The sequence below is a fragment of the Gadus morhua genome, chromosome 19, assembly GCF_902167405.1.
Source record: "Gadus morhua chromosome 19, gadMor3.0, whole genome shotgun sequence".
Taxonomy (NCBI): Eukaryota; Metazoa; Chordata; class Actinopteri; order Gadiformes; family Gadidae; genus Gadus; species Gadus morhua.
In genome coordinates this window covers 4,285,013-4,312,603 of record NC_044066.1, presented here as the reverse complement: position 1 = coordinate 4,312,603, position 27,591 = coordinate 4,285,013, and the positions used below count along the sequence as shown (strand labels likewise).

At 44.3% G+C, this 27,591-nt stretch overlaps 3 protein-coding genes across 6 annotated transcripts; 2 read left to right on the top strand and 1 right to left on the bottom strand.

The window, feature by feature from the left end:
• The first annotated feature begins 32 nt into the window (after positions 1-32).
• Positions 33-13,156, top strand: wdr91 (WD repeat domain 91). The gene is made up of 18 exons (XM_030341221.1): positions 33-126; positions 665-871; positions 1,373-1,552; positions 1,898-2,105; positions 2,459-2,541; positions 3,475-3,599; positions 3,962-4,178; positions 7,126-7,296; positions 8,453-8,643; positions 9,115-9,169; positions 9,645-9,740; positions 9,858-9,952; positions 10,133-10,289; positions 10,662-10,764; positions 11,503-11,615; positions 11,761-11,868; positions 12,380-12,469; positions 12,711-13,156. Exons 2-18 carry the CDS (start codon positions 749-751, stop codon positions 12,891-12,893), a joined length of 2,298 nt encoding a protein of 765 aa, XP_030197081.1. The 5' UTR covers positions 33-126; positions 665-748; the 3' UTR covers positions 12,894-13,156.
• A 262-nt stretch (positions 13,157-13,418) lies between these two features.
• ccdc82 (coiled-coil domain containing 82) lies at positions 13,419-15,356 on the bottom strand. Its single transcript, XM_030341227.1, has 2 exons — positions 14,455-15,356; positions 13,419-14,351 (listed from the first exon to the last, which is right to left on the bottom strand). Exons 1-2 carry the CDS (start codon positions 15,025-15,027, stop codon positions 14,265-14,267), a joined length of 660 nt encoding a protein of 219 aa, XP_030197087.1. The 5' UTR covers positions 15,028-15,356; the 3' UTR covers positions 13,419-14,264.
• A 481-nt stretch (positions 15,357-15,837) lies between these two features.
• fktn (fukutin) lies at positions 15,838-27,203 on the top strand. 4 transcript variants are annotated; one of them, XR_003973962.1, is made up of 12 exons: positions 15,838-16,254; positions 16,592-16,630; positions 16,828-17,016; positions 18,037-18,192; positions 19,168-19,298; positions 20,630-20,762; positions 23,643-23,822; positions 23,972-24,093; positions 24,313-24,442; positions 24,741-24,874; positions 26,052-26,194; positions 26,287-27,203. XR_003973962.1 is itself a non-coding variant. In XM_030341223.1 (10 exons), the coding sequence occupies exons 2-10, from the start codon at positions 16,159-16,161 to the stop codon at positions 26,445-26,447; spliced, it is 1,404 nt and encodes a 467-aa protein (XP_030197083.1). In that variant the 5' UTR covers positions 15,848-15,990; positions 16,076-16,158; the 3' UTR covers positions 26,448-27,203. The 4 variants fall into 4 exon arrangements, 3 of the variants coding, with proteins under 3 accessions (XP_030197082.1, XP_030197083.1, XP_030197084.1); XM_030341223.1 differs by lacking the exons at positions 23,643-23,822; positions 23,972-24,093 and having other exon boundaries at positions 15,848-15,990; positions 16,076-16,254; positions 26,052-27,203; XM_030341224.1 differs by lacking the exons at positions 23,643-23,822; positions 23,972-24,093 and having other exon boundaries at positions 15,850-16,254.
• Positions 27,204-27,591: the final 388 nt, after the last annotated feature.

The following is a 27,591-nucleotide window of genomic DNA, read 5'->3' as shown; positions in this document are numbered from 1 at the left end:
GTTCAATGTATAGGTCATGTGACCAAACCATCTGATAGCGCCACAGCAGCGCCACAGTGTCGTCACGTGTCAGATCATGTGACAAAGAAGAGAGGCGAGACCCAACAAAACACGGAACACAAGTCGGTAGGTGAAATGTTCACTTTATAGCCCCTTAAATCTCACTCATCCAGGCTTTCTAACAGTCGTGTCTGTGAACGTTTCCCGGGTGGACCTAGAGTCGAACCTAGACCGTTATTCACCCAAGTCTGTTATTTACCCGAGAGACGATACTTCATGTGCAAACCTTTGAAATACATGTGTGACATGTAACACAAACGAACAAGCACAATACATCAGCTATAACATAACTGCAAAGCTAAATGTGTTAATGTAGATTCTAAACAAGCGTATTGTTATAAGATATTATTATTGTAATTGCTGGTAGTAATCTGATGGCTTGTTTATAACATCAAACGGACCACAACAACACAGGTGTTGTTCCTGGCCTCTGGTTGTTTTTTCTGTGTGTGCGCCCTGTGAGATGATTTCACATTCATTCCTCACTTGTAATTGAATCAGCGAATGTGTGTGTGTGTGTGTGTGTGTGTGTGTGTGTGTGTGTGTGTGTGTGTGTGTGTGTGTGTGTGTGTGTGTGCGTTATTTGTGTGCGTTATCTAAAAAGGTCGTTTTAAACCTCATCCGTCCATCGAGTAACGAGGTCAACGCGGCGGTCCAGGCAGTGTGTTAGGCTCAGAGGTCAGAGGTCATGTCGTCTGCCGTCGAGAGGACGGACGAGCTGGTCAGGGAGTACCTGACGTACCGCGGCTTCAGCTCCGCCCTGAGACACCTGGACACGGAGATCAAAGCGGACCGCGAGCGAGGCCTCAGGGTAGGAGGCACTTCCTGTCTGACTCTCCCCTCTCTAACTCTGAAGCACCAAAAGGGGAACCGTGACACTCTGCTGTCTTCTGACACAAGGGGGAACTGCTTCCTACGTGACTGTTGTGTTGCTTGTACGTGTGTTGTTTTGCTTCGTACGTGTTGTGTGTTGTGTACTTTCTGATGACAATGTATTATCTCACACAAGAGGGGACTGTCTTATGAGCGTTGTGTATTATCACACGCAAGAGGGGACTGTCTTATGAGTGTTGTGTATTATCACACACAAGAGGAGACTGTCTTATGAGTGTTGTGTATTATCACACACAAGAGGGGACTGTCTTATGAGTGTTGTGTATTATCACACACAAGAGGTGACTGCCTTATACCTGTGATGTGAAAAAATTGCAAAACGTTTGTACCAAGGACTTCAGTTGTCCAGTTTTGCGGTAGTTCTTTTTGGGACAGCTCCCCTCTAACCCCCCATCCTTCCTATTCTCCCTCGCTCCAGGTGGATCGTATCGTGGAGCAACTGCTCCAGCTGGTCTTGACCTTCGACCTGTCAGCTCTGCGTGACTACTGGGGTCACCTGGAGCGCCGCCTGTTCTCCCGCCTGCAGGAGGGCTACGCGCCTGCCGTCGCTAAGCTAACCACTAGCCTGTACCGCTACTATGTCGTCAACGCCATACAGGTCAACCTGATATACAACCAAATATACTGGGTCACATATATGTAGGCCTATCAAGGCGGTCTTTAGTTCCTGTGTCACGTCACTGTGATACAGATTGAAAATGTCTTTTCAAAATCCAATTTGTATCCAACTTAGAAAAAATATTTTTCAAACGACATAAACGACCGCGAGTGTTCATTGATGAAAATGTAGACAGTGTGAAAACATGCAGTTATAAAGAAAATGGAGAATGCAAAAAACATCACACCTCTATTAATGTTCCCAATTCTCCAGAAGGATATTAATATAGTCAATATTATATTAACGTTAATATTGTTAACATGATAAATGTTGTGTATTTTCCAGAAAGGGAACCAGGAAAGGACCCAGGAGTTTTTTCAGCGAATGGGGGCGGAGCTTCAGGGGGCCGCGGAGTGGCGTGATTGGTTCGCTCTGCCCTTCATCTTTGCGCCTGAGCAGAACCCCACCTTCGCGCTGTACTTTTCCCGCCAGTGGACTGACACCTTCCTGGTGTCCCTGCACAACTTCCTGTCCGCACTATTCCAGTGCATGCATATCCTTGCATGCTAACAATTTTGCATAGTTACCATATCCTAGTTGCTATCAAGCATATTAGTTTGCAAATCCTTGGTGCTAATAAGTTAGCATATCTTTGGAAATAACCGTCTGTCACAATTCAAAAAAGGGTTCTGCCATAGAAAATGTACATTGCACAAGCAGTTAAAATAAAACGTAGATAATAAGGTTGGCCTAGTAAACTATAAATATAAAATACTACTGGTGTTGGTTCTCTCTTTCTCTCTCTTGCTCTCTTCCTATCTTCCTCATCTCTATTCGCCATCTCTTGTAGCCACCAGTATTCAGATTCCCAGCATTCCCTGTTCTTCTCCCTGACTCCTCCCTCACCCCAGCCAGCGCTGCTGAGCTTCGACGCCGAGCTACAGCACACCACCATGCTAGCAGAGGAAAATCAGCAGCTACGACAGATGGTGAGACTATCATGAAGCTCAGCAACACTTAACCACTAGCTTCAACTGCTAGCTATTTAAAGTAATGGTGTTTATGTCATGTGGGATATGGAAGATGGCAGTCGAAAGTTTTTCAACTTGCATGAACCGCATCTCGGAAGGTGATAATTATTAGTCTAACTTCTTCATGACACAAATGCAGCATAAGCAGCACTAAAAGCCTAAGATACCTAGAATAGGCTGCACTAAACATGAGTGTTTATTCATTGCATTACATTGTTTGATTGTTTCAAATGTTCCCAGATCGCTATTAAAAGTACAATATGTAACATAGACACTGAATGTTTAAAATGTGTATTGCACCTTTAATGTTGGGGTTCATTTTTAACCTTAAAGGACAATTCCGGTGTAAAATGGATTTGGGATATGTTTTGTATGATAACGAATTGGAACGTTTGTTTTGGAGCACAAAAAACTAATATAGACGTAGTAGCTTCAGTTGGCTGTTTTTAGCCGATTCTATTAAAACACTATAAACTACGATAGGGGCATGTGTTATGGTTAAAAACGAAATCGCTATTTTAAACCACTTAAAAGGATAAAAGTAGCCCGACACTTCTTTGGTAGTATAATAATGGTCTTAACATATAAAACAAGGCATTGACAACATTGTAAGTGTACAGATTGTTTTAATAAACAATCTGTACACTTACAAAGTTATCAATGCCTACGCGCTTTTTTGCTCCCAAACGAATATTCCAACTCAGTATCATATTAAACATATCCAAAATCCATTTTACACCGGAGTTGTCCTTTAATGTTGGGGATAATTTTTAACCTTAATGTTGGGGTTAGTTTTTAACCTTAATGTCGGGGTAAGTTTTTTACCTTAATGCCGGGGTTCATTATTAACCTTAATTTCCAGTGTGTCTTTAACCTTAATGTTGGGCTCAGTTGTTTGCGCAGCAGAGCTCGGGCCGTGCGGCCGTCCAGGATCCCCAGGGGGCGATGGAGAGCCGGGTCCAACACAAGCTGCCGCCCTACGTCCAGCACATGGACCGCCTCGGAGACAGCGAGCTGTGAGACTAGTGCCCATGTTCACATGTTAATACAAGCTGTAGTCAATACTATTCATTTATTAATATGACCCATGGAGAATATTCCATACATATTCATTTCTTACTATTAACAGTATCTGTTAATATTACCTATAGTCAATAGTAAATTTATAATAATTTGTTAGTATTACCTAATATGGTCAATACTGAATACATATTCATATAATAGTATGTACTAAATACATATGAATTAGTTAATATTGCCATAGTCAATACTATATACTGTATATATACATCTCTCTCTCTCTCTCTCTCTCTCTCTCTCTCTCTCTCTCTCTCTCTCTCTCTCTCTCTCTCTCTCTCTCTCTCTCTCTCTCTCTCAGAGACTTAATTTCGAGCCAGCGAGCTGCATCACTAGCTAGCGGCGTTAGCTGTGTAGCGGCAGCTAGCCCCTCCTCCCGGAACTTCTTCTCTACGTTCCTACCGCAGGCTAAGCGCAGCAGCATCCCGGCCAGGAACTCCCAGCATGGCCCCGCCTCCTCTTCCTCCTCACCCAATCAGAGCAGCCTGGGCCGGAAGGAGCCCTGCACAGCCAATCAGGTGAAACTTATAGAGCCAGCTGGGATTCGAACACTATGTGATTTAAAAAATGTGTTTTGGTCTGAGAGTTTCAGAAAAGATGGGGACCATAATCCCCATGGTTACGACCCACACAAACTTCATGATACTTTTTAGTTCCATCGTTGTGTTACTGTTAAGAGTGTTATAATACATGGATTAAAGTTCTCCGTCGCTACGACGGATTTCCGTCATTTGGAGTTCACAGAGGCCACTTCACATCTCCGATAACGTCGGGACAAATTTACAAACAGGCGTCATTTGGATAAACTAATCGCATATTAAGGATCTGAATAGGTACTTTCTCGCATAAAAAAATATTAAAACTTAAGAAAGTGATGTATTAACAGCACTGAAGCGAGAATTAAAACAGCTTTTAGCAGCTTTACCGCTACCGCTGCCGCGAAATGCATTCTGGGAAACTTGCATACTGTATACTGCGGTGCAGTCGGTCTGCTGTATACTGCATACTGAATCCCACATTCAGTATGCAGTATACAGTACATACCGCGCAGTATGTAGTCGGCAGTACGGTAGTATGCAGTTTCGAACATGGACATAATACACGCGTGTATTATGTCGTCATACGTCAACGCCGGTAAAATTGTCAAATTATATAGTGAGTATTTAAAAGGTCTACCGTTAAAATTGACTGAAAACACAAGCATTTTAATGTACATCCCGATTATATATTAAATATATATTGAATATATTATATACAAATGTATATATATACACACCATTTTCGCGCCACATCTTACGTCTCTTTGTTGTGTTAGTGTTGAGTGTCAGAGCGAAAGTTAAGCTAGTATCGAATATTGATAAAACACAAAAAAATAAATGGAGATGGGCATGGCTGACGGAAACGGGGAACGATGGCAAGCCTTTTTTAGAGAGTAAAATATATAATATAGACAAGCTTTGCAAAAAAAAAATCTTAGAGTCTAATTGAAAAGACAACAAAAAAATTGCAATAGATGCAAAAGAACAGCTGTTTAAAATCCTCCTCCTTTAAAACAGTATTGGTCGAGCATTTAAACGTGATGGCTGCATTTGGTGCTGACGTCTTATACATTTGTATTTCTTAAGCAGGTGTCAATTAACCTAACCTGGAACATGTTTCACACACTGCACGTGACTTGGCTGTAGCGCGAATAAAATTTCAGTCAGAAGATTTTTTTTCACTTTAATCCCTGTATAATAAGCCTTGTTGTATAGGAAATCTGCCACACACCGTAATGTATACTGTAGGTGTCCAGGAAGCCTTACACTCTGATGCAGACATTGAACCAATCACTGCTCAGACGGAGCCTCACCAACCACACACGCATTGTTGCGTTACACAATAAGTTGCCGAAAAAGCCTTTCTCGTGGACATCGCAGTCCACTGCTGCCCAGGCAGAGCTCACACAAACATACAGTTGGTCGTGGCATCAGAATACCTCTGAAAAGTTAGTCTGATGTCATGAAAAGAATGCCACCTGCTTTCGCAGAATAGTGGAACGCTCACGTAGTGCTTTGGGGAGGGTAGGATAGGATTCTACCACTATTTCCTCTGAATTGGGGAATTATTTAAGTAGCAGTGATAAAATGGCATAGATTACTGTGTTGACAATACTATAAGACAAATTACCAGAAATATTTTGGGTACACTGGCTCTTTAAGGTCCTTTTAGATCAATTCCGTGGCGATTAAACAATGCAAAAAGCACTAAGTGGGCGTGCATTCTTTGACCTTTAGCGACAAGCTAGCCGACTCCAACTTGGCATCTCATGGGAGTATACAGGATGGTAACATTATTATATAAATACGCATTTTTTCACATCTAAATAAAAATAAGTTCATATCTGTAGAGATATATAGAATATATTAGGCCATGTTAAAGATTATATGATTGACTTTATGACTATATAATATTATAGATATGATAGGATATATAATGATATATTATAGTTCAGATCTATTTTAGATATTATATTCAGATATATTACCTATTATGAGATGATATATTAAGATATAAAATAATATGTATCATGAGAGTATATTTAAGCAATAGATCACGACAGGCTGTGGTATGTGCTCATTATACCACTGTTAAGGGGCGTTGTCCGGCCCCGACGCGCAGCGGTGGGCCGGCGACCCCCTTCACAGTGGTATAATGAGCACATACCACTGACTGAAAGGATCTATTGCTTTTATACAACGGTTACTATTATGGCAAAACGAAAGTCATAGACACACTACATTTGAAAAGAAACCAAGAAAGTGAAAGTAGCCGTTTTATTAAAGAATACAAAAAAGTATTCCCTCCTGGCTGCCTTCAAAATGAACGACGGTCGCTATGCAACACACTTTAGCGTCCCTCCAAGAGAAGGCTCGGCTAGAGCGGTTCGCCGGCAATTTATCCTATGGAGCAGTTCACTCGCCGTGTGCCTAAGCTTTCGTTAGTCTCTCCATCGCCTTGCTCACTCCCGGAGTAACAACATTTACACCCTCTCCATCGTTCAATATATCTTTTTTACTTTGTAACTGTTTCTACTTCCAGGCGCGGAGTGATATGCAAACTTTCACAAAATGATTGGGCGTCATAGCAGTTATGAATACGCTCATTATACAACAGTTAGGAACCAATCAGATCGCTGGATTTAAGCCACCCGTTGTATAATTGAGGATATATCAGTCTAGGATGTATTATATATAGTTACAATTGATTTTATCAGGAGAGAATATTTTATAGGGACACGCTATATATTATAGATAATCTATTAGTATATATTATTGATCATGAAAGCATATATTATGATGTATTTTAGATATTATAGAATATATATATCATCATAAATAATATATGCAATGTATCGGGATATAAAAGATATGCTAGAACATATTAGGATGCATTCTAAATATTATGTTTGTGGGATTGTTTTAGGGAACAAAGTCCAAGGATCCAGCATCAGTCAAGGACTCCAAGTCCACCTCGTCGGCCAATCAACAACCAGCGCCCAGCGACCAGGCGGGCCAGTCCTACCCCAGACAGAGACGCCATCAGGACCACGAGAAGGAACGCAAGGAGCTGTTCTCTAAACCACCCCCACTGACGGTACCACTTCCTGTCTCAGTCAAGCTCACTTACTAGGATTCAGCTAATAGGACAACAAATGCTTCTTAAATAAATGGCTAAATGTGACGTCACGATGAAGGGACACCCAGAATCAGAATCAGAAAACTTTATTGATCCCCGGGGATCAATAAATAGAAATTACAAGCATGGAAGATAAGATTATAAATAGAAAATTATAAATAAAATACAATAAAATAAAAGTAAGAATGAAGTAAGAAGTGGAATAAAGTAAGAAGTGGACATCACTTAGTGAATGTGGACATCTCTTAGTGGGTTATATTCACAAATTTTTTTATGTGCAAATAGCAATGAAAATGAAGAGTGAATGAATAAATTATAGCTTGTTTATTTTAAATAGTCATTTGTTTGATTATCAGAGGGAGGAGTTATAGAGTTTAATGGCCACAGGCAGGAATGACTTCCTGTGGCGCTCAGTGGTGCATTTAGGAGCAATGAGTTTCTCGCTGAAGGAGCTCCTCTGTTTGACCACAGCGTTGTGGAGAGGGTGAGAGCCATACTGCAGGATCGCCCGCAACTTCGACAGCATCCTCCTGTTTGACACTGCTGTCAAAGTGACCAGCTCCACCCCCACAACGTCACTGGCCTTCCTGATCAGCTTGTTGAGTCTGTTGGCATCTGCTACTCTCAGTCTGCTGCCCCAGCACACAACAGCAAACAGAATAGCACTGGCCACCACAGACTCATACGACATCCTCAGCATAGTCCGGCAGATGTTAAAAGAGCGGAGCCTCCTCAGAAAATAGAGGCGGCTCTGTCCCTTCTTGTAAAGGACTTCAGTGTTCTTAGTCCAGTCCAGTTTGTTATCGATGAACACCCCCAGATATTTGTAGTGTTCAACGATGTCCACGTTATGACCCAGGATGGAAACTGGGGTCATTGGTGTCTTCTTGGATCTCCTCAGATCCACCACCAGGTCTTTGGTTTAAGTTGTGTTGAGCTGCAGGGGGTTCTGCTCACACCATGTGACAAAGTTGTCCACCACAGCCCTGTATTCAGCCTCCTAACCGCACCGGCGGCGAGGTGGGGATGTGTGGAGCAGCGTTTGTGCAGCAACCAGGAAAGAGTTAAGCTTCAAGGACACATCGTTTCTTTTTTCTGGAATTATGACAAGTAGGCCGACGCAGGCGAGGCCGATGCTGTGGACTCCGCCCCCTGCGATGACACGCCTCCTGACTCCTCCTCTTCCTCAACTACCAGAGGGGCGGGGCTTGAGACGGAAGGGGGCGGGGCTTCCTCTGAGCCTCCCTTCATCAAGTTGAGCCAAGAAGAGTACAGCGAACACCACTCCTCCATCATGCACTGCAGGTAGAAACTACACTACCTATCATGCACTAGGTAGACTACATTACCCATCATGCACTAGATAGAGACTACACTGCCCATCATGCACTAGGTAGACTACACTGACAAATAATGCACTATATGTAGAGACTACACTGCCCATAATGCACTAGGTAGAGATAACAGTGCCCATCATGCACCATAAGTAGAGAATACACTACCCATAATACACTAGGTAGAGACTACACTGCCCATCATGCACCATAAGCAGAGACCACACTGCCCATAATGCACTAGGTAGAGACTGCACTGCACATCAGGCACCATATGAAGAGACTACACTACCCATCATGCACTAGGTAGAGACTACACTGCCCATCATGCACTGCAGGTAGAGACTACACAACCAATTATGCACAAGGTAGAGACTACACTGCCCATCATGCACTGCAGGTAGAGACTACACAGTTCTTAAATCTCGCTCTCTTTCTCCAGGGTTGATGTTTCAGGTCGTCGGGTGGCTAGCTTGGACGTTGACGGGGTTGTCAAGGTAACACCATATTCATAATAAATATGATAAGGGCTAACCCTTTTTTTATAATCACAATAATTATTTTCAATATCATTAAAATATCATTTTCATTAAAGGTACTTTGTATGATTGTTTTTCATGCATATGTCGCTTTAAACAGGGCAATATATGAACAGTTTGTAATTTAACTTTATGCCCTTCCCCGATTCTCTCCACAGCCTCTGGTTATTTATTCCATTTTAGTTACATCTAAGAAATGTCTGTTTGGACGTTCACATATATTAACTATTATAACTATCATTAGTTGATGATTGTTATTTTCTCAACCCACGGAGCTCACTCTCAGGTGCTCTTAACGCGTAAGCTTGAGCCGGCTGCAGTTCACTTACCCGCCAGAGGGGCCAGTTATGAGAAGGATATTCTGACTCATACTAATAGTACCTTTTTAAGTGCTAAAACTTATCAAATTGTAAAGTTAACCATGTCTTTTTAGGTGTGGTCATTTAACCCCATCATGCAGACCAAAGCGACCATAATGTCCAAGTTTCCTTTGCTGTCTCTAGAATGGGCGAGCAAGCCTGACCGACTGGTAAGTGTCTCTCTCTATATGTTATTACCGTAATATGATTAGCCTTATCATTACATTTGGTTGTATTACCCTTCTATCCCAACATGGAAACAATCGTGTGTGTGTGTGTTTGTGTAGCTGTTATTAGGCAGCGCTGTTGGAACCGTTAGACTTTACGACACAGAAGCAAAGAAGAATCTTTATGAGATGACCATTGACGACACACACCCTCGGTATGTCTGTCTGTCTGTCTCTCTCAATATCTCTGTTTCTCTCTACTCTCATCCTGACGATTGCTCTAGTCACTCCCTCGCTCTCATATTGTTGGTGGCCCTAGTCTCTCTCTCTATCGCTCTATCTCTCTCTAGATTTATATTTCTGTATATTTTAATCCAGTGTCTCCTCCTCTCTAGTATCCTGTCACTCGCCTGCAGCCCGAGTGGCTCGTCGTTCGTCTGCTCCGCTGCGACAGCAGCATCCGCTGCTGTTCCCGCCACTGGGCCCCGTCCCTCTGTATCCACGGCGACCGGCCGCCTGTTGCTCTGGGATACCAAGACTGTCAAACAGCAGGTACACAGTCACAGGAAGTTTTCACACACAGCAAGCAGTCCAAATATTAATAATACTTATGAATAAACTACCCCACACTGGGGATTAGAGACAAACTATACTCCACTACTTAACTGTCACATTTCATTAGAATGTTTACCAAGACTTTTGTATAAAAAATAATCAAATAACTGTCAGCAAACGGCTAGCTTCTAGTCTGGCAATTTATCTTGGATTGATGAATTAATAAGGACAACCTTCATCCCTAGTCAAGTTAATTTACTATCCCTAATAGAACAAACTATTAAACACTAATGTATACATTACACTATAGCTAGCCAACACTAATAGAGCTTACTACGTATCCCTAATAGAGCTTACTATTATGTTTAGTTGTCATTAGATTCCGAGACTGCAGCCATCAACTGCTCATCGTTCAACCACAACGGAAACCTGCTTGTGAGTGGAGGAGCTGATGGCGTCATACGACTGTTTGGTAAGACAGGAGGAGGAGAGTGATTCACATGCCACTTCTCGCTAACATGCTGTGTCTGGGACACGTGCTGCATCTGGCCAACACACTTTAACTGGTTAAAATTCTACATCTGGCATTCATCAGGCATATTACTACACTACACTTTAGGTAGAGATCACCTTGCACTGTAGCTAGAGTCTACACAACCCACCCTTCACTGCATCTAGAAACGACAGTACCCACCATGCAGTGTAGGTAGACTACACTTCCCACCATACACTGCAGGCAGAGGCAACACTACCCACCATGCACTGTAGGTAGAGACTACACTACCCCCCATGCAGTGTTGGTAGAGACTACACTACCCACCATGCACTGTAGGTAGAGACTACACTACCCCCCATGCAGTGTTGGTAGAGACTACACTACCCACCATGCACTGTAGGTAGAGACTACACTACCCACCATGCAGTGTTGGTAGAGACTACACTAGCCATGCACTGTAGGTAGACTACACTATCCACCATGCAGTGTTGGTAGAGACTACACTACCCACCATGCAGTGTTGGTAGAGACTACACTACCCACCATGCAGTGTTTGTAGAGACTACACTACCCACCATGCAGTGTAGGTAGAGATGCTAGAGACTTGCCATATGTGTCTAATACCCTGTCTAACGTGCTATAACACAATACATCAGCCTAACATGCTACAACATGCTATATGTGGCTAACATGCTCCAACATGCTGTGTATCAGACATGCAGCGGTGTGAGAGTGCTATGAGCTGGAAAGCTCACGATGGAGAGGTGTATAGCGTGGAGTTCAGCTACGACGAGAACACCGTCTACAGTGTAGGAGAGGACCGCAAGGTGGGCCCCACACTCAGCCACTCACACACACTCTCTCTGTCTCACACACACTCACACCCATTCAATAAGACACACTCCCACAAGTGCGTGTATATTCAAGCAACAGTTTGTGTGTGTGTGCATGTGCGTGTGTGTGTCCGTGTAGTTTGTCCAGTGGAACATCCACCGCTGTGGCGTGAAGCAGTCGGAGCAGCAGCTTTCCCAGGATGCAACAGGTCCCTTTGTTCTGTCGGGCTATAGTGGATACAAGCAGGTACGTTATAGATATAGATATATATATATATATATGTCACATATATATATTCAAATGTACTATACGGTGCCCCTGCCCCACATGTCCATCATGTTGGGCAGGTCCAGTTGTGTGTTTTAACGTTTCCTCCATGTTGGGCAGGTCCAGTTCTTATAACCGTTTCCTCCATGTTGGGCAGGTCCAGTTGTTATAACCGTGTCCTCCATGTTGGGCAGGTCCAGGTGTTATAACCGTTTCCTCCATGTTGGGCAGGTCCAGTTGTTATAACCGTGTCCTCCATGTTGGGCAGGTCCAGTTGTTATAACCGTGTCCTCCATGTTGGGCAGGTCCAGTTGTTATAACCGTGTCCTCCATGTTGGGCAGGTCCAGGTGTTATAACCGTTTCCTCCATGGTGGGCAGGTCCAGGTGTTATAACCGTGTCCTCCATGTTGGGCAGGTCCAGGTGTTATAACCGTGTCCTCCATGTTGGGCAGGTCCAGTTGTTATAACCTTGTCCTCCATGTTGGGCAGGTCCAGGTCCCGAGGGGTCGTCTCTTCGCCTTCGACTCGGAGGGGCGCCACGTGTTGACGTGTTCGGCTCATGGGGGGCTGATCTACAAGGTAGACTGACTTACCCTCTAGAAAGGGTTGTTCCGACCCATGCCAGCTTTGTGGTCATTTTTGGAATAATGTCCTTGTTTATAAGCACTATAACAAGCAATGTTGTGTAGGAAATGAGCCATATACTGAGTTATGCTACAACTTTTTCCGAGAAACTCAATCCTGTCTTGGACAGAAAACGGACAGCCCAGCTGCTAAACTCTCTCTGTTAAACTCTCCCTTCTGTCTTTCTCCCGTGAAGCTGACCAATGGCGAGGCTGGGGGAGGGGCCCTGGAGGAGCAGGCATCCCTGTCGCTAGGCGGACACCGGTCGCCCGTGGTGACGCTGGACTGGAGCTCAGCGCTGGACTGTGGCACCTGCCTCACAGCCTCCATGGACGGCCGCATCCGAGTGAGCACACTCCTGGCCCACAAGTCTGACTGACTTGGCATGGTTAGCATTAGCATTAGCATGGTATGCCTTATCATGCGCAGCACACTCCTTAGCCCTCAAGATTGGCTGACTCGGCATTAGAATGCTAAGCATTAGCCTAGTTAGCATTCTGCAAGCCCTGCCAAACTCTTTCTGCCTGTCTTAACTAGCATCAGCAAGAATATGTACCCTAGACAGCACCTGGTGTCATGGGCAGTGGCATCATTTTTGCCCTAAAGTCTGAAAAATATGAATAAATAAATCTGAAGACAGCAGTGGAAGTGTTTCTTTTTGGTTGTCCATATAAGGTCATTTTTAGTTTGACTCCAACCAACAGGAGTTAAACTAAAAACGAGCTCCGCCCCTACCTCCCTATATGGTCATAAAGATTTAGAAAAACTAAGTTTAGCTGCTTTCTTCTCTTTAAGGTGTTTTTTAGCCTGACCACTACCTTTAGTTTCTACAGATATACTTAACTGAACTATGGTAAGTACAGATGTATTTTATCACCACTAACAAGGCCAAAAGTAATGCAAATGATGTTTAAATTTAGTTTTATTGTTGTACAATTGTCCAAAGGGGTGGTCGCTTGTATTCAGTTATAATGCAGCACAAAATGACTAGCGTTAAAATGAACAAAGAGAGCGCCAAAAACAGTTACTGAAACTCTGCCACCTGTACAAGTTTGTCTTGTGACAAGGTGATGTATATAAACAAAGGTTAAAGCAGATTAACAATAGCAAAACCAAAAGACGTATGCAATACAATATATATTGATTGTTCTCATTTATTTACAGCTGTCCAAAATGGCCACATGTACAAGATTCCCTTGAGGAAACAAACTGTCAAAATGGTGTTAAAAAGGGCGCAGGGTCAGGAGGAGTCAAAACACTGATGTCATTGTCCAGGTGTGAGCTTGTTCCAGAGATACAAGGGTCAATAGCCAATAGGAAAACGCATGGCCTCAAAAAATACCTCACTGCAACCACGGACACCAACAGCCCTGCATCACTCAACCATGCTTTTCACCTCCAATTAAAAGATTCATTATTTTAGTTTTTCTTTTTTAAATGTATGTTTTCATGACAAGTTAGAAAGCAAAGCGATGGATGGACTGACGATCAAATAAACATTGAGAAATATAACCAAGCTTTGACGTCATTGTATGATGTCACAAAATCACGTCATCTGGTTGTAACAGTAATGAAAACAAGTCCTATCTTTTTTTTTTTTGCTTTCTTTTCCTGTTCTCTCTGAAATTTTCTGTCATAAAGTCCTGTCTGATCTGGTTAGATCTTATCTAATGTCCGTCCAACAGGAAGTCAGAAACCCTGAAAACAAAAGTAAAAGCCTCTTCATCTTCCTCTGCTGGGGTCGGTGTAACTATGCACTGCCGTTGCCGGTAGCGACCACCTTTGTTGTCTCCTCATCCTCATCCTCATCTTCGTCACTTGATCCATCCTCCCCCTCCTGCATTTGTAAAATATACAATATATAACACATGTAATGTATACATAAAAAAACACCGATCATCAATGATAATTTTAGACTATTATCTGCCTATTTTTCCCACCTTGCCGCGGCGACGGGCGTCCCGCGTGCGTGACTTCATGCGTCTGGAGAGCGCGAGCAGTTTTCCGTGCCGCTCTTTGCGCTTGGCTGCCGTCTCCTTCTTCTCCGCCGCACGCTTCCGCCTCTGTTCCCGCTCCGCTACCGCGTCCACGTCCGAGTCGGACTCAGGCCTGCGCAGGCGGATGCGCTTCTTGGGCTGCACTTTGCGCTTGACGTCGCATTCGCCATCGGCCTTTGGGTCGTCCGTGTCGCTGCTGGAAGAGCTGTCGTCTTTATCGGCGATAAAGGAGCGCTTACGCTTACGCGAGACTGCGCGACTATCGTCACTCGAAGACCCCCCCGTCTCGCCGCTCTCTGCCGCCGCGCTGCTGCCGCGATACTCAGAGCCGCTGCTGCCGCTGTCGCCGCTGCCGCTGTCGCCGCTGCCGCTGCTGCTGCTCGTGCTGCCGAACGAGCCCTCGTCGCTGTCGTCCAGGATGGAGGCGGGGAGACCGATCTGCCGTTTCCGTTTGGACTCCGCCGCCTTGGTCTTACGCATCGAAGCGAAGACCTTGCGCTTGTACAAACTCTCCATCTTTGTTTGTGTTGCTCTTACAGACAAGGCCTTAATCCTTCATTCAAGAGCGCGAACGGGGGGCGCAGACGGTGATCATAGACGCGGAGATTAAAAACGCACGCGGTGGAACGAGAAGGGGCGGAAAGGAGAATGAGGACGCGTATTTATATCGTATTGAGTTCTTTTTGTGACCTGGGGCGAAGCGCTGCGGTCGTGCATTCCGCCGCAGGGCGGTGGGTTAGCGGCGGGTTGGGGTCGGTCGGTGTTGTTGTTGTTGTGTGTTGATCTTCTGGCTCGCGAGAAGGTGCTACCTTTCACTTCTGGTGTCACTTCCGCCGCCATTGGGAAGAATCTCTTCCGGTGCACCCTGATTAAAAGAATAAAAGTCCCCTCTGCCCACTTGACCGTTGACATCTCCCGGATCGTAGACAACAACAAATAGGAAAAAATCAGACAGCAAGAACAACGTTACAGAACCCTGTAGTTTGTTCCGAAACCGATACCTGATATTACTCATAGCTGTCACGCTGTCAGAAGCTGTCAGAATACTTTCTTCTATGTAAGAAAATTATTTCGACAGCTTCTGAGAGCTTCTGACAACTATAGAAAAGTATTCTTTAGTTAGTTTATTAGTTCAACAGGGTACAATTAGAACTATTTATACAAATGAATATATTACATGCAAGTTATTTATAGTATAAAATTATATATATATATTTGAACTAGCCATCATTGCAAAACATTGTTATCGATGAGAAATCACACACGATACACTTGGACTTTTATCTTGAAAGCGGTTTCAATACGACGCGCAGGACACGGATGCGCGCGGACGATCATCAACATTCCCGTCATGCGCATGCGCAGTTCTAATATTTTGATATCGCCGTCAAACATGGATGTATTATAAGCTGTTAAAGAGCGTAATCAGATCTCCACACAACATGCCTTGAATACCAGCGACGCGCTCTTGCGTTCTTGGTAGGTGAAACAAACAAGTAAACAAATGAACAATCAAATAATTAAAAAAACAGCAGACGAAGCCTTAACACCGTATCGATCACAGCCACTCGTGTGGTACTGTTGTGTCGCCACGGTTACTGGATTAAATAGGGGTAGCGGGAGAACCGAGTCTCCCGGTTAACGGGGATGCCACGGCTGAACAAGACCGGCCTCCTCGCGGTCCTGGTAGCGGCGAGCTCCGCCTTCCTGCTCTTCCAACTCTACTACTACCGCCAGTCATCGGTGAGTGCTGAGCACGAGAACCCCCGTGGTTATGATGTCATGGTGGACTTTATAGTGTAAAAGTGGACGAGATGATGTCATGGTGGACTTTATAGGGTCATGGTGGACGTTATGATTTCATGATGCACGTTATGATGCCATGGTGGATGATATGATGTCACGTTGGACGCTATAGAGTAATGGTGGACGTTATAGTGTCATGGTGGTGGACGTCATGATGTCATGGTGGACGCTATGATGTCATGGTGGACGTTATAGTGTCATGGTTGGTGATATGATGTCATGTATGTGTATGTACCAAGTTATGCTATTTTCTATTCTAATGTATTTAAAATAGAATGGAGGAAACACTTCACGGCAGAAAGACAATCAATGGGTGAGTCATCTATCTTCCTGTGTGTCTTGTCCCTCTGTTTGCTTTGTATGACTCTCTGTCTGTCTTTATCTACAGTTCTGTCTCGTTGTCCATCTACCTGTCTTTCTATCTGTCTGTTTAGATATCTGTTTGCCTGTCTGTCTGTGGGTCTTTCATTAAATGTGTTGCAATGTGACGTACCCCCCCTCTCCCAACAGGAAGCGCTGAGGCGTGTGATGGCTGTGGCCCGCAAGCTGGCCCTGCCCATCTTCCTGGCCGACCCAACAGCGCTGTCTCTGATTGGCCAGACGGGCGGATCGGCGGGCCTCGGGCGTGGCTGTAGCTTCCTGTGCACCGGGAGGCCGGTCACTGCCTTCGCCGCCATCGCCGACCACTGGAAGTACGATGTGAGTGGGCTCAGTTTAAACTTAGTTAACAATCATACCCAGTATTATTATTATTTTTAATTATTATTATACTGTTGTGCAATGGTATCTTAATGCCAAGTAAATGCTTGATATTAGCTGTTAGCATTAGCCACTACCAGACTTTAATATTTCAACCACTGGCAGTCATCAAACGACTGCGGTGTTAAATAGTTATCCGAGCTCACTCTGCAGACACGGTAATATATTGGTAATATATTGTTAATTCAGCAGAACATGTGTAGAGAACTTAAAGCTAATACTTGCAAGGATTTTGCAAAGATGCACTGAACCGTAACTTTACGATAACTTTATCATTATTTCAGAATAACTAAACCATAATCTGTCAATATCGGTATCGGATTTTTTTTGCCTTAAAACCGATTTTTTTTATTTATTTTTTTATTTATTTTTTTTATGGCTCAAATAAATGTTTTCAAAATTGTGCAGTACAGTGCACATTGTAATTGACTCATATTTGTGCATTTATTCAATTAAGCTTATTGAGTTTTAGTTAAAGAAACATACTGCTATGTTGCACATAGTTGTTCAGGTACAATGTTTTATCATTTGTGAAGTCAAGTTTGCCCTATTTGTTGTGGGCATTGTCAAGATTATCTCAGGGAGAGTGTAATCCAAACTGTTGTCTGAGACCATTAAAAAAATAAAAATAAACATGGCACTTTTCCCTTAAATTAAGTTGAAGTATTTTTCTTATTTTGCACAGACAATGTTAACATTTGGAAAGCCTTGTTGCATTCAAGAATGCATCCAGTGGGGCATCACAATAACATTAAGCATGTTGTGTTAATTCCACAACAGGAGATATGTAATGTTACCTAAATTAGGATTGAGGAAAAATAACCCAAATATCGACATCGGTATCGGCTGATATCGGAATCGAAAATTTAGAGTTGGACAATATCGCATATCGGATATCGGCAAAAAAGCCAATATCGGACATCCCTAATCGTAACCCTTCCATAATGATTGGTGGTCCAGCGGCAGGCTGTTGCCACGGTAGCCAGTCAGAAGGGCCTGGAGGTGGAGCAGGTGCGCGGCCGTGACCCCCGGCTGCTTGAGGAAGGGGCAGAGCTGTCGGCAGCCCAGATCCCTCTGCACTTCCTGTTCCGCTCAACCCATGGCCACATCGTCCAGGTATTCTTTCTCTTTCCCACCTCGCTCATTCTCTTTGTCTATATGAAAAGTGAGTTTTTCAAATTTTTTGGTTTACTGGCATGAAAGTTATATGTATAAAATAATCAATTGCATATGAAAATGTACATGAAAAAACACAAAAATAAATACATGGAGAAAGAAACACAAAACAACCAAAAATTGGATAACAACAATGAATAAAGAAATGTTGTCCTTTACGTTATGGCAGTGGCAGGTAAGTTGGGCTTGCAGCCATTTATTTTCTACGCCTTTAGGGGAGAGGTCAGGACATAAAGGGAGGCAGAAATCGCTTGTTGTTATGAACACTCTGAGTTGAGTGTTCATAACAAGTCCAAAGCAGAATATAATAAAGACCTTCTATGAAGATATATTACCAATTATATGTTAAGGTGGGTTCATTTTAGCAGACAGACAACTAGAAGATAAACTAGAATATGGGTTTCCTGCAGAAAATGCAGTAAGTGCTGTAGTGTGAAGTACGATTAAACATATGTTAATATAGCTACATATTTTTAAGAAATGTTGAAAAGGTAGGATAAGTAGTGATATGGTAAGTAGCATTGGTTTAATACAGTATTAGTAGGATACATAGTAGTATTGGTATGATAGAAGTATTATTAGTAAGATAATAACTTAATATTTTTAGGAGGAGTAGCATTGCACGTTTGTAAAGAATAATATAGAAAAAATACTAATAAAGCCCTAAGGAAAACAACAGTGGAGCGCTGAAAATTTGTGCATTTAAGAAATACATATATTGCCAAAACAGAGAGGATGGCAGTTCCAATTTTCTGAAATAGTTTATATTTGCTGTGCCCTGTGAGAAAGCCTTTATCTATAGTCTCTCTCTCTCTCTCTCTCTCTCTCTCTCTCTCTCTCTCTCTCTCTCTCTCTCTCTCTCTCTCTCTCTCTCTCTCTCTCTCTCTCTCTCTCTCTCTCTCTCTCCACTTCCAGGTGGTGTTGCTCTACCAGAGGAGTGGGGGCTATCTGTGGCACGCCCCCCTGCGGTTAGCACCCAGCGCAGACCGCCGCCTGGCCCCACCCAACGCCCTGCCCTACGGACGCCACGCCGGGGCCTATCGCAGGTGACACACATTGTTTCCTACACCTTCGCTATGATGTGCATCGATATAACACATCCTGTAATGTGGTGCTTTTCTTGTTCCCAAATCTGGGGCAAGATATACTTTCAAACGTTTCCCTCAAGCAACATTAATTAACGATATTCACGCAGCACAATAAAATCATAGAAGAACAATACAGCTAAATGGAATAAGGGTCAGGGTTAGTCCAGAATGACTCAGATTGATTCGATGCGCTTATATTTGTTAGATTAATGGATGCAGACGAAAAAAATCACACCGATTACTGAGTACTCAGCACTCAAGAATAAGAACACTCTGAATGTTAAATGCAATTCCCACATTTCGGTTAGCACAATGCCTTATTTTGAAATGGTACGTAAAACATCGGGAAGAACATGCGTACAGCTAAGGTGCATCTTTATGCAGATGATACAATAGTTACTTTGCCTGTTCCCAGAGACAGGCTGTTGATGAGGTCCGGACTGCCTTTAAACATTTGCAGCCCTAATTGTATAACTTATAGTTGGAAAACCAAATGTATGTTATTTTCCAGAGCCTGCTCCCAGAGCATAGTTATTGTCAGCTTTCATACCTCAGTTGTAAGAGTCATCCCATGAATCCTTGGGTATTTAGTTGGACGAAATCTCTTTTAAATTTAGCAGTGAGGAAAACACTTGTTCAGGCTGCATTCTTAAGTGTTCTAGACTATCAAGAAACTTGTACACTCACTGAACTCACTTACATCATTTGACTTTGATGATCTGGTTCCCTGGTCTTCATTAAGCCTCAGGCGACAGCAGAAATGTTTACAAAGCTATACTGAACAAACCCCATTCATATCTGGTGTTATTTCATGGATAGGAAATTGCACAGATGCCATGTGACGACAGCTGTTATGATTTCCACTCTGCTAGACGGCCTCTCTACCGGGTAGCCAGGATGGGTTTGAACTTGTTATCGCGGTATTCTCCTATGTTGTGGTCGTGGAAAAACCTCCATAACACACGACAGCATCATGTGTTCGTCTCCCTCGGAGATTTCATAGCTCTGATCAAATACCATGGATCTGAAGATTGCAATTACTATGCATAAACTGGCAATGGTGTCTGTCATCTCTTTTATCGGGCTCATTTTCCTAAATTGTTCCTTGTCCGTCTAGACATGCGTTATTCTATGATTAGCTCCATTACTTTTAACAGGTCTACTAACTACTTTAGTTACAATCAATCAAGATGTTCGAGTTGTGAGTTGTAGTATGGAATATGGAAAGTAGAAAACGACGTGTGTGTGTGTGTGTGTGTGTGTGTGTGTGTGTGTGTGTGTGTGTGTAGGCCAGATCTGGTGCTAACGATGCTGGATGGACTGGATGTACAGGTTCCACGAAACTCCTCCCACTTCCTGACCCTACGAAGCGAAGCGGACTTCATAGAGTGCCGCCACAAAGAGGCCCGAGCCTTCTACCAGGTGTGTGTGTGTGTCTGTGTGAAAATATGTCGTTTGAGGCTATGTTTTTCCTATGTTTCCCCCCCCCCATCACAACTCCCTCTCAAACAACTACCATGGCCTGTCCTGGCCTGTATTGTTTAATGTGAAGGTCGGTATTATCATTGGTGAAAAAGTTGTATTAAATTATATGGCACCAAGGATTATTTTTGACGGCTCAAGCCTGTAAATAAATCACGTTAACCAGTCACATGGGGTCATCTTTGTCACAGTGACCATGGTCAATGCACGTTGTAGGACATGGTGGAGGTAACAGCCTTTAACCTTTTTTCCACACACAGCCCTCTTATTCATTCATAGTGGTGAATGACATTCATAGATGTACTACTTTTATTGAATAAACTATGAAGGGTTGGGTTTCTGAGAATCTTACATTTCACCAGGGTGTGTGTCTGCCCGCTGGGCCACGGTTGAATTTGAGGACTGTGTCCATGAGGGGTTCTGGCCCCAAGGACACCAATAGTAGAACTCTGTGGTGTGTTGGGAGGACTCATTCTGAGGTCACAGAGTGATAGAGATTAAATAACGAGCGTGCGTAAATGTCTCTGTGAGTAAACTATTGACTCGTTCCTCGACCTGCGGCTAGTGTGCCAGTGCCAGAGTCCTGCACAGGTCTTATTTTGCAAACCCGCACCCGCCCGTAGCAGCAATACTTAAAACCGCATCCGACCCGTGTTGCGACAGTAGCGCAAATAACATTCCGCACCCGACCTGACCCGCTATAAAGTGATATCAACGACCCGCACCCAAAGGAAAATTAGCCACATTAGATGTAACGCCGGGGTATTACACTACGTTGTGTTGGGCCTGGTGCTTTAGATTGCTGTGCAAATAAGGCACATCATCCACTGTTGACGCTTTTAGTTGGCTCCTCCGCTCCTGAATAACATATCCAGCACCGGAGAAGTCTCGCTTGCAATCACAAAACCCACGTCCGTCCCGAAAAAAACACAAAAATTAAAAAAACACTGCAGTTAGGGGTCATGGTGCTCCTAGTGAAAGAGTTAGTCTGGAGCCCTGCTCATGTTTATTTTGTATATCTTTAATGATCAATTCAATATTCTCTGCTTTCTCTAGTATTTGTTTTTATTGTTTCTAGGTAATTATTTACTGGTGTTAGTCTGAACAGAATCTGATCGTGTTCAGTCTCTCTGTCTTTATAACTAGTTCTCTACGCTCTCTTACAGAGAATGTTCCAGTGGACCAAGAATGGACCACTTTCTTTCCTTCGGGCATGTTTTCAGTGCTACTGATGTTGCTGTTGGCTTTACTTTGTAATTAAAGGGATTCGCCAATACATCTTTAACTAGGCGTTTGCCTGTCTTAACCAGATTCATATTCATGTTGTTGCATCCAGGCAGGGTGGGCAAGGGACTATTCTGAGCACATTGGACAGTAATTAAAATGTTTTCCCCTCCCATGAACAGGAGTTAGGCAAGGGTTACCCTGCTAGTCAATGCCAGAGAACTCCCCTTCTGGCTATACGATGATGAATTTGGAATTAAACAACTGAATCTGGGTAAGACAGGGAAACAATTTAAAAATATCTCGGCCTGTCCCTTTGAATGTTTTGGACAGCCTGAGCATTGCCTTCAATAGTGTGGGTATTGATATTCAGGAAACACCTCTGTCCCTGATTTAGTCTCTCAGCCATTCATAGCGTCTTGGTATTGTTCAGTGCTTTCTTGGGTCCATCTGTAGGGTCTCTGTGTTCTGAACACCATAGTGGGCTTAGTGAGGGAGAGGTTTGTTGAGCGAGGGAGTGATTTGGCTGGGGTCTGATAAGGGGGTTAGGGGTTGACTGTGAACTCGTTGAAAAGTATGGGACCATGTCTGTGAACATGTCATCTACAGAGCTGTGGCTAAGGGATGAACACTAACTTTATGCTATAGAGTCCCCTATAACATGACCATTCACAATGAAGAGCGTTCCTTTGAAGCGTTTCAGGAATATCTCCGTAAAGACGGACTCATGCGAAAATGCATAGCTGTAGAAACTACCAATAAAAGAAGAAGACGAGGTGGGGAAAGCTTTTTTAACCTTTAAGATTGAGCACAAAAATACTTTTTAATGTACAGTTGTAAAAAACGCCGGATCCATCTGGACGGTCGGCCGAAACGCACAAGACGTATGCGTTTTCACCAAAAAATCGTTTACGTGTGGACGGGGCCTAAATGAGCCATAGGTGTTGAATTTGGAGTAAATGTTTCTTCTTTAGTACCTGACACATCAGGTTATGTTCCGGTCTGGGCATTGAAGCCACCATTTATGATGACCTTTTATGTTATCCTTTCCTTGGTGTTCACATATCTCTGACTCAAGACAAGGAATATGTCGTCCCAGACGTAAGGAGATTCACATGGGGGGTTGTAGACACAAATGAGCATGTATCCTGATCAGAATTACCAAGAACAATCGTTTCTCTGTTCGCTGGTGGCCAGTTGCTGATCACCTCTACACCATGTTTATGATTAGTTTAAAACTGTTCAGACCAAATGCTGAGGCGTAGAGAGCCAGGATATTACAAGAATAACATCTTAATTAACACATTTTTGTACAAGAACATGAAGCCAAGTGAGACAAGAAAACAAATGAATAAATAAATTAGTAAATATAGCAAATGACACAGACAGTTAAAGGAAGATGTTTGCAGATGTCTTCAGATCAACCATTGCTTGTTTAATCTGAAGACATCCACCACATCCAGAGTACATATAAATAATTGAGTTAGTGTTTCTGTTCATTCCCGTGATGTAGAATCTCTTTGTTATGTCGGGATATGTATTTGTACAACCCCGTCTGTGGTGGATGAGTTGGCTCATTAGCAGTCTGCTACACAGTCTCCTTCAGGCTCTCTGGGTGTGTGTTGCTGGAGGCCCCTGATGGGGCTAGTGAGCAACAGCATGGGGGCGAGCACTCTGCCGGGGACGGACATGTCCTGGTTATCTTTGGGACCTGTACTGGCCTGCTGGGATGGCTGGAACGACTTCTTCAAAGATCCCATTTCATGCTTTTTTAGGGTTCGTAATTGCATTTGGGGGTACTACTAGAATAGGGTTAAATACCTGTATGTTATAATCCCCCTTATTATTCTCACACTGTTAATTTCTGCAAAACCTGTTTCAGCGTCTTTTCAAAAACGCTCTGTTTTGTATGATGTTGCTTTAAGGCCCGCCTCCAGAGTATCCCAGTCTGCTGTGATTGGTCGAACACTTTGCGTGCGTTTCGACAAAGGACTTCTGCCCTTCAGCTCCGCCCACTGGCACAGTCTGACGGCACATTGTTACGGAAGTAAGGTTTGAGGGCGAACAAGATGTTCCAGGCAGTTATTGAGGGGCGTGCTCTGTGCGACTACTCCACCTGGCTCGGTCTTAGATTTCTTTCTAGCTTAGCAGACGTAACACATGTATACTCTAAAAGCAAAGGGAAAAGTCAAAAAAGAATGATATCAACCCTTTAAAACGTGTGTGTGTGTGTGTGTGTGTCTCTCTCTCTCTCCTGACCCTCTAGCTCTACCCTGAAGACGGCTCTGTGGAGGCAGCAGAGTTCCGGCGGGCGGCTCGCTCCGTGCTGTCGGTCGCCGCCCGGACCCTGGACTCCCTTAACGTCCCCTTCTGGATCAGCAGCGGGACCTGCCTCGGTCCGTCCCTCTGCTGGGAACTACACCTCTTTCTTCTGTTCGCCTCACCTCTCTCTGTTAAAGACACCTCTCACTGTTAACTACACCTCTCTCTGTTTACTACACCTCTCTCTGTTAACTACACCTCTCTCTGTTAACTACACCTCTCTCTGTTAACTACACCTCTCTCTCTGTTCACAACACTTCTCTCTTCTGTTAGCTCCACCTCTTTCTACTGTAAACTACACCTCTCTTCTGTTATCTCCACCTCTCTCTACCTCTGTCACTACTGTTGACTTCACTTCCCCTCTCTCCCCAGGATGGTACCGTCAGTGTGGGTTCATCTCATACAGTCGTGATGTTGACGTGGGCGTGTCCATCCGTCACTACCGCCCCGACCTAGCCACCGCCTTTGCTAGCGCCGGCCTGCCCCTCAAACACAGCTTTGGCAGGGTGAGCTTGCTAGCCAATAGATTAGCATGCTTATGAGACAGAGCTCGGTGCTCAGGGTCATTGTGCTATGGTTTGTGAACCTGCTATGCTAATAGGCTGTAGCTAGGTCACCACAGACTGTAGGCAAAATGTGTGACAAGTCATTAAGTATACTACTGAATTACTACTTTATGGTAGGGTATTTGAATCGCCTGGCAAACCCGGTAACTTCAGTTGGGGCTGTTCTGCTGCTAAAAACAGTCTAACATGTATTCTGTCAGATACAACATACTGTATGGTAGAACCGTAGCAGTCCACCACATGCTGGCAACGCTCAACAACTTGTCCCCCCTATTTTTGCTCTTGTGTTATTTCACCTTATTCCCGCTACTGTACTGTGATCCTTATGGTCGGCCTCATCAGCCTCAGCACAGCTCTTCCACTCTCTCTTGGTATCAGAGCTGATCCTGGCCCTTCTCAGATCCCCTCTGTGTTCCACATAATGATAAACAGACCCTGGTAATAGAATGGGACCCAGCCTCTCTCCAGCAATAGGAGGGGCTGATGTGTGACTGTCTCTCCAGGTAGAGGACAGTCTCAGGAGGAGGGGCTGATGTGTGACTGTCTCTCCAGGTAGAGGACAGTCTCAGGAGGAGGGGCTGATGTGTGACTGTCTCTCCAGGTAGAGGACAGTCTCAGGAGGAGGGGCTGATGTGACGTTCTCTCCAGGTAGAGGACAGTCACAGGAGGAGGGGCTGATGTGTGACTGTCTCTCCAGGTAGAGGAGGGGCTGATGTGTGACTGTCTCTCCAGGTAGAGGAGGGGCTGATGTGTGACTGTCTCTCCAGGTAGAGGAGGGGCTGATGTGTGACTGTCTCTCCAGGTAGAGGAGGGGCTGATGTGTGACTGTCTCTCCAGGTAGAGGACAGTCTCAGGAGGAGGGGCTGATGTGTGACTGTCTCTCCAGGTAGAGGAGGGGCTGATGTGTGACTGTCTCTCCAGGTAGAGGACAGTCTCAGGAGGAGGGGCTGATGTATGACTGTCTCTCCAGGTAGAGGACAGTCTCAGGAGGAGGGGCTGATGTATGACTGTCTCTCCAGGTAGAGGACAGTCTCAGGAGGAGGGGCTGATGTGTGACTGTCTCTCCAGGTAGAGGACAGTCTCAGGAGGAGGGGCTGATGTGTGACTGTCTCTCCAGGTAGAGGACAGTCTGGAGCTGTCCTTCCAGTCTCCGGGGGGCGGTGTGAAGCTGGACGTCTTCTTCTTCTACCAGGAGGAGAGCGAGGGAGTGAGCGTCGTCTGGAACGGCGGCACGCAGGCCAAGAGCGGCAGGAAGTTCAAGTTAGACACACCTGTCTGTCGGTCTTACCTAAATGTCTGGCGGACCTGCCTGCCTACCTGCCTGACTTATCTACCTGTCTTTCTGTCTCAAGGTATGTGTTTCCTAGTTTTAAACTCTGCTGGGCGGAGCTGGCGGGCGTGCGTGTGCGTGTTCCGTGCACGACCCTGGACTATGTGCGCGCCAACTACGGGCACGAGGCGTGGTCGTCCCCGGAGACCGCCTGGGACTGGAAGACCTCGCCCGCCAACGTGATGGAGAACGGAGTCTGGCCCCGGGGGGACTGGGGCCAGGTCATCCAGTCCTACTGAGATACACGGCGTCAGATACACTTCATCACACTGCATCGGTTACACTGCGACATACTGCCTCGTAATGACTCGGATATACTGACTCAGTGACTCAGACACACTGACTCATACTGACTCAGACATACTGACTCACACCGACTCAGGTATATTGACTCACTGACTCAGATATACTGACTCACAATGACTCAGGTACAGTATATTGACTCACTGACTCAGATATTCTGAGTCTTACTGACTCAGACATACTGACTCAGACATACCAGCTCAGACTGACTCATACTAACGCAGTATTATAACCAACTATGCCAGACATGCTGTCATGTTCCATCAAAGCCAACAGGACCTTGCTAAAACATTTTTAACAGTATTTGCCGGTGTCAGCCGGACTATATTACAGATAATTTCCTCCATCAATGCTACTGGTGTGGGCACAACTGTTTACTACTTTGTTAAAACGTTACTGTAAAGTATCATTGAAAAATACTTTTCATGTCTTTAATTTTTTGTTTTTGCCTTTATGCTGCTGGCAATGTGAGCTGTTCTGACGTGTTTTGTTTCATCTTATTAATGCCATCCACAACAATCATTTGTTTTGCCCCATGCTAACGATTACTATCACTTCAAGCATAAATGTTCTTACAAAACCGACTGTTTTAGTTTTCATTGAATAATAAAGTTCAGACAAAACATTGTTCAAACAGGAAGGGTTTGATTGTTCAAAGGGCGTGTTTATAGATTCTTGTTTATAGATATTCAGATAAAGGTCCAAGTATTTATAGAGTTAATCCTGAGGAAAGTGTTTGTCCCAGCAGCTCTGCTCCAGCCTCGTGAGAACATCCTGATCTCTGAGCTTGGGAATAATCAACTGCATTATAACTGTTCCCACATTCTGTAAAACATATCCACCAGCACCTCCCCCTCTTCCTCCTTCACCCAATACCTCCTCCTACTACACCCAATACCTCCTCCTCCTCCATCAGCTCCTCTTCCTTCCCCCACCACTTCCTCCTCCATTACATCCTCCTCTTCCCCACCTACAACTTCTCCCTCCTCCTCCTCTTCCTCCACCCACCACTTCCTCCTCGTCT